This window comes from Drosophila miranda (genome assembly GCF_003369915.1).
Source record: "Drosophila miranda strain MSH22 chromosome Y unlocalized genomic scaffold, D.miranda_PacBio2.1 Contig_Y3_pilon, whole genome shotgun sequence".
Lineage (NCBI taxonomy): Eukaryota > Metazoa > Arthropoda > Insecta > Diptera > Drosophilidae > Drosophila > Drosophila miranda.
Genome location: NW_022881625.1, coordinates 7742979 through 7747048, shown reverse-complemented (window position 1 = coordinate 7747048; position 4070 = coordinate 7742979). Strand labels below are relative to the sequence as shown.

General features: G+C 51.1%; 1 protein-coding gene across 1 annotated transcript; it reads left to right on the top strand.

Moving 5' to 3' along the window:
- The first annotated feature begins 2940 nt into the window (after positions 1-2940).
- LOC117194805 lies at positions 2941-3470 on the top strand. Its single transcript, XM_033399288.1, has 2 exons — positions 2941-3209; positions 3290-3470. Exons 1-2 carry the CDS (start codon positions 3049-3051, stop codon positions 3468-3470), a joined length of 342 nt encoding a protein of 113 aa, XP_033255179.1. The 5' UTR covers positions 2941-3048.
- The last annotated feature ends 600 nt before the right edge of the window (positions 3471-4070 follow it).

Below are 4070 nucleotides of genomic sequence, written 5' to 3'. Positions count from 1 at the left end.
TGCTGCTCTCGGCCTCTTGGCCACCACGCTCCATTCGCTGTCCGGGATTCCGGGGCTCTTGGGCTGCCTCATGGCGCTGGTCGTCGCCACGTCTCCGTGTGGCCGCAACGGGGCCTTTTTAAGGGTCCTCTTGGTTGCGATAGCTCCTTTTCGCTGCCTTGGGCGCGTAGGTGGGGTTCCCGGCTCCCCCATTGGACCTTCGGCCACGGATGGCTGGCTAAGTCTACGCCACGGTTCGATTTGCGCTGCGGCATCTTTCCTCCAGACGGTCGTTGTCTGCTGCTCCTTGTCTGCGCTCCGCGTGCTCTGTGAGCATTTCGGGCACAGGCCTTGGGCGTCGGAGCCTTCCTGCAGCGCGCTTCTACCCGCTGCAGCCTCTTGGCTCGATTCGATGATGTTCGAGTGCAGCTCCTTCATGCGCACGAACAGTGCTCTGGTGGCCATGTTGATGTGCCGCGTATTTTTGTCCATCATCCTGGTCTGAACCTCATCAGGTAGCCTCCTGGTGGGCCTTGCTCTTCTTGGGCGGCGTTTGCCTCTGGGAACTTCCCGGGCTGGCTGGGTCCCGAACCCTCTTGGGGGTCTCCCTAGAGTCAAGATCCCGACTCTGCGCCGCTGCTGCTGGAGATGGAGACGGCTCGGGTGCCGGCGATCGGGCGAGCATGTTACCCTTCCTGAAGGCGAGCTTTTCATCCTCCTCCATTCATATTGTTTACTTTAGAATTTGAAATTCGAAATTAAAATCTCCCTCCGTTGGCGCGCAACTCCAGCTGTCTCCAACACTCTGGCAGCCCTGGGTCGATCGGGGCTGTCTGGCAACACCGTCCGTGTGGCAGCTCTACGCGATCACCTGTCTGGCGGCGCGATCAGCTGCTGTGTGTGAAGCTCCATGTACACTTGTACGTGTGTGTGTGTACACGGATATGTGTGAATGTAATTTCATAACTGACAGACGACGCGGCATTATCTACTCTATATGCGAGTGTGTGGCAACAAATATCGCCTGCTGACTGACCAGACCATTTATTTGTTGCCGCTGCCTCATCTTGACAATCAATTAATTTTCCCCCTCCCAAACCGGAGGCAAGGCTCCCCCGCTCCCCCCACTACCTCTCCCGCTGTCGACAAAGGAAAGTGGCGTCGCGGGCGCTAATTGTTATACCCGATACTCAAAATGAGTATTGGGGTATATTAGATTTGTGGTGAAAATGGATGTGTGTAACGTCCAGAAGGAATCGTTTCCGACCCCATAAAGTATATATATTCTTGATCAGCATCAATAGCCAAGTCGATTGAGCCTTGTCTGTCTGTCCGTCTGTCCGTCCGTCCGTCTGTCCGTCCCTATTAGCGCCTAGTGCTCAAAGACTATAAGAGCTAGAGCAACGATGTTTTGGATCCAGACTTCTGTGATATGTCACTGCTACAAAAATATTTCAAAACTTCGCCCCGCCCACTTCCGCCCCACAAAAGACGAAAACCTGTGGCATCCCCAATTTTAAAGAAATGAGAAAACCAAAAACGCAGAATCGTAGAAAATGACCATATCTTTTAGACTGCAGAATCTGAATTGGATCGTATTATTATTATAGCCAGCATCAATTTCATTTTTTCTCGCCCTGTCTCTCTCTAACACACACGTAGCATAGGTGGCTTTGCTTAGAGTAAAACATTAGCGCCTAGATCACAGAGACTATAAAAGCTAGAGCAACCAAATTCGATATCCACACTCCTAACATATCGGACCGAGACGAGTTTGTTTCAAAATTTCGCCACAACCCCTTCCGCCCCCGCAAACGAAGAAAATCTGGGGATATTCACAAATCTCAGAGACTATTAACGCTAGAGTAACCAAATTTGGTATCCGCACTCCTGTTAGATCTCACTTTAAAATGTATATCTCAAAACTTCGCCATACCCTCTTCCGACCCCACAAAGAACGAAAATCTGTTGCATCCACAATATTGAGGATACGAGAAAACTAAAAACGCAGAATTATAGATAATGATCATAGCTATCAGATTGCTGAATCTGGATCAGATCAGATAATTTTTATAGCCAAAAGGAACAAATCAATTTGCAGTGGCTACGCAGCTCCCGACGTCACGATCATACTGATTTTCTGTCTCTCTCGCACGAACTCTTTGTCGTGTCGTTTAATATTAGCGGCGTCCGCCGGAGGAGAGCCATACTGACTAGGTATCGGGTATAAATGTAGAGTTGCGGTCTCCGCAGCAACTCACAACGCTCCGTCTACACCAACAACCCATCGCCGGTAAGTGAAATTCCAAGCAATAACGTGAAAGTTTCTTCAATTTTCAGACATTTTGTCTTACAAAACTGCCGCATCATCGCGCTAGCAGGGTATCAACAGCGAGGAATTTTCCTTCTCTATTCCCCCCCTCTTCTCTTCTCTTCTAATACTATTCAAAATAGTTTGGTTAATTTCTATAAAAATCAAATGCAAATTGGGAAAAACGCACACACGTATGTAAATACATATATGCATGTATGTATGTATATGCATGCGTTAACAGAATGTTAGCAACAGTTGCAAAGTCATTCGATTTCTGCGCTGCTGACACTTTCTCTCGTATCTGTCGTTTTCTCTCCTGCCGGTATTCAATTATTTTCTGGCACTTTAACTTCCTCACCTCTTCATTTCCTTCCGGATCTAACTTCCGCTACTACCTCTCGCCTTCTCATCCCCCCTCCCTTAGCAAGCATGCTTGCGTGTCGGCATGACTGGGGGGCAGCTGTCCCAACGCATGAGCAACATCTCGCTGTCCTCCGGCACGGACTCCGTGGGCCACATGGATCGCGGCAGCAGCTCCAGTCTCGCTAGAAGCGCCACCGTTGGCACCAACACCATTACCAGCGGCATTTCCAAGGAGTGCGCCAATTACCCCGTCGGCAGTCAGTCGGCCCGTCCATAAGTCTAACTGCCGGGCATACACATTTCCAACCCTCCCCAGTACGGGCCAGGGAATATGCAGGAAATAGACGCTGGCAAAATGGCGCACAACGGCAAGGCACTCACAGGGCGCTACAATGCCACGCCCACCAATGCCCCCTCCACCATACGCCTTGGCACGCGTGAGCAGCACACGCAACTTCGAGCTCGAGAACCACACACCGCCGGCATGTCCCGGCTCTGGACCCATTGCCATGACGAACGGCACCATCCAGTTGCGCCTCCGCGATGGCGTGCGGTGAGTGTGGACGCCCCCAGCCCCTTGGCTCTTCTTTAAGACCGACCCCTAATGTTTATACCTTTCTTTGCATGGGGCAGCATTGACATGACTCTGGACAAGGCGGTGCGCGTGCTCAATCAGCGCAGCATGGTGGCAGTTGCTCTATCACGCAACTGCAGCAACTCGGCTTTGATCCACCCCAATGGACGCATCTTGCAGAGCGGCGCTAAAGTCGAAATAGTCACCTACAACGGCATGAAGGGCAATAACTTTGTGTGAGTGGAAATGGCCCTTACCCCAACGCGGCAATGGATCGGCCACTTTGACCACACCTGGCATCCATTGCACTGCCTCTCTGGGCAAGACCTCGCATCTGTTTGTTCGGTGAGTGTCAAACCGATGCTCTCAGCCTCCCCCTCCCCCTCGCCCGTCATCCTGCTCTGCTAACTTCCGTTCTGTTCTGTCCTTTGTAGTCGCAATGAGAAGCGCATGCACTTCGATGGATCCTGTTTCATTGTACGCAACGCCGGACACTCCGCCGGCTTCAATGAGAACAACCTGCTCATTGTCTACTGAGCGGCGTTCGTAGTCCGGAGATAGAAACGGCGCAGTGGTAGCCCATCCCACACGCACACACTCACACATGTCAACACATTTCACCTGGAACACATACATAGACACCTACTGCAGCACACTTGAGCGACCTTGACGTGGAGAGAGGGATTCAGTTAGGATCCCGGAATTTAGGAATATCAAAATCAATTTGGGAAATAAGTTAGAAAGCAAATATGTTCGTACAAAAACCAGCACAACACCACACCACACACACACACCACAGCGAAGGAACTCAGCCCAGTCCTATCTGGGTTCCGATTGCTC

Coding starts and splice junctions, on each gene's coding strand:
- LOC117194805 (XM_033399288.1), top strand. CDS start 3,049: ATGCCACGCCCACCAATGCCCCCTCCACCATACGCCTTGGCACGCGTG. Junction 3,210..3,289: donor CGCCTCCGCGATGGCGTGCG/GTGAGTGTGGAC, acceptor TGCATGGGGCAG/CATTGACATGACTCTGGACA.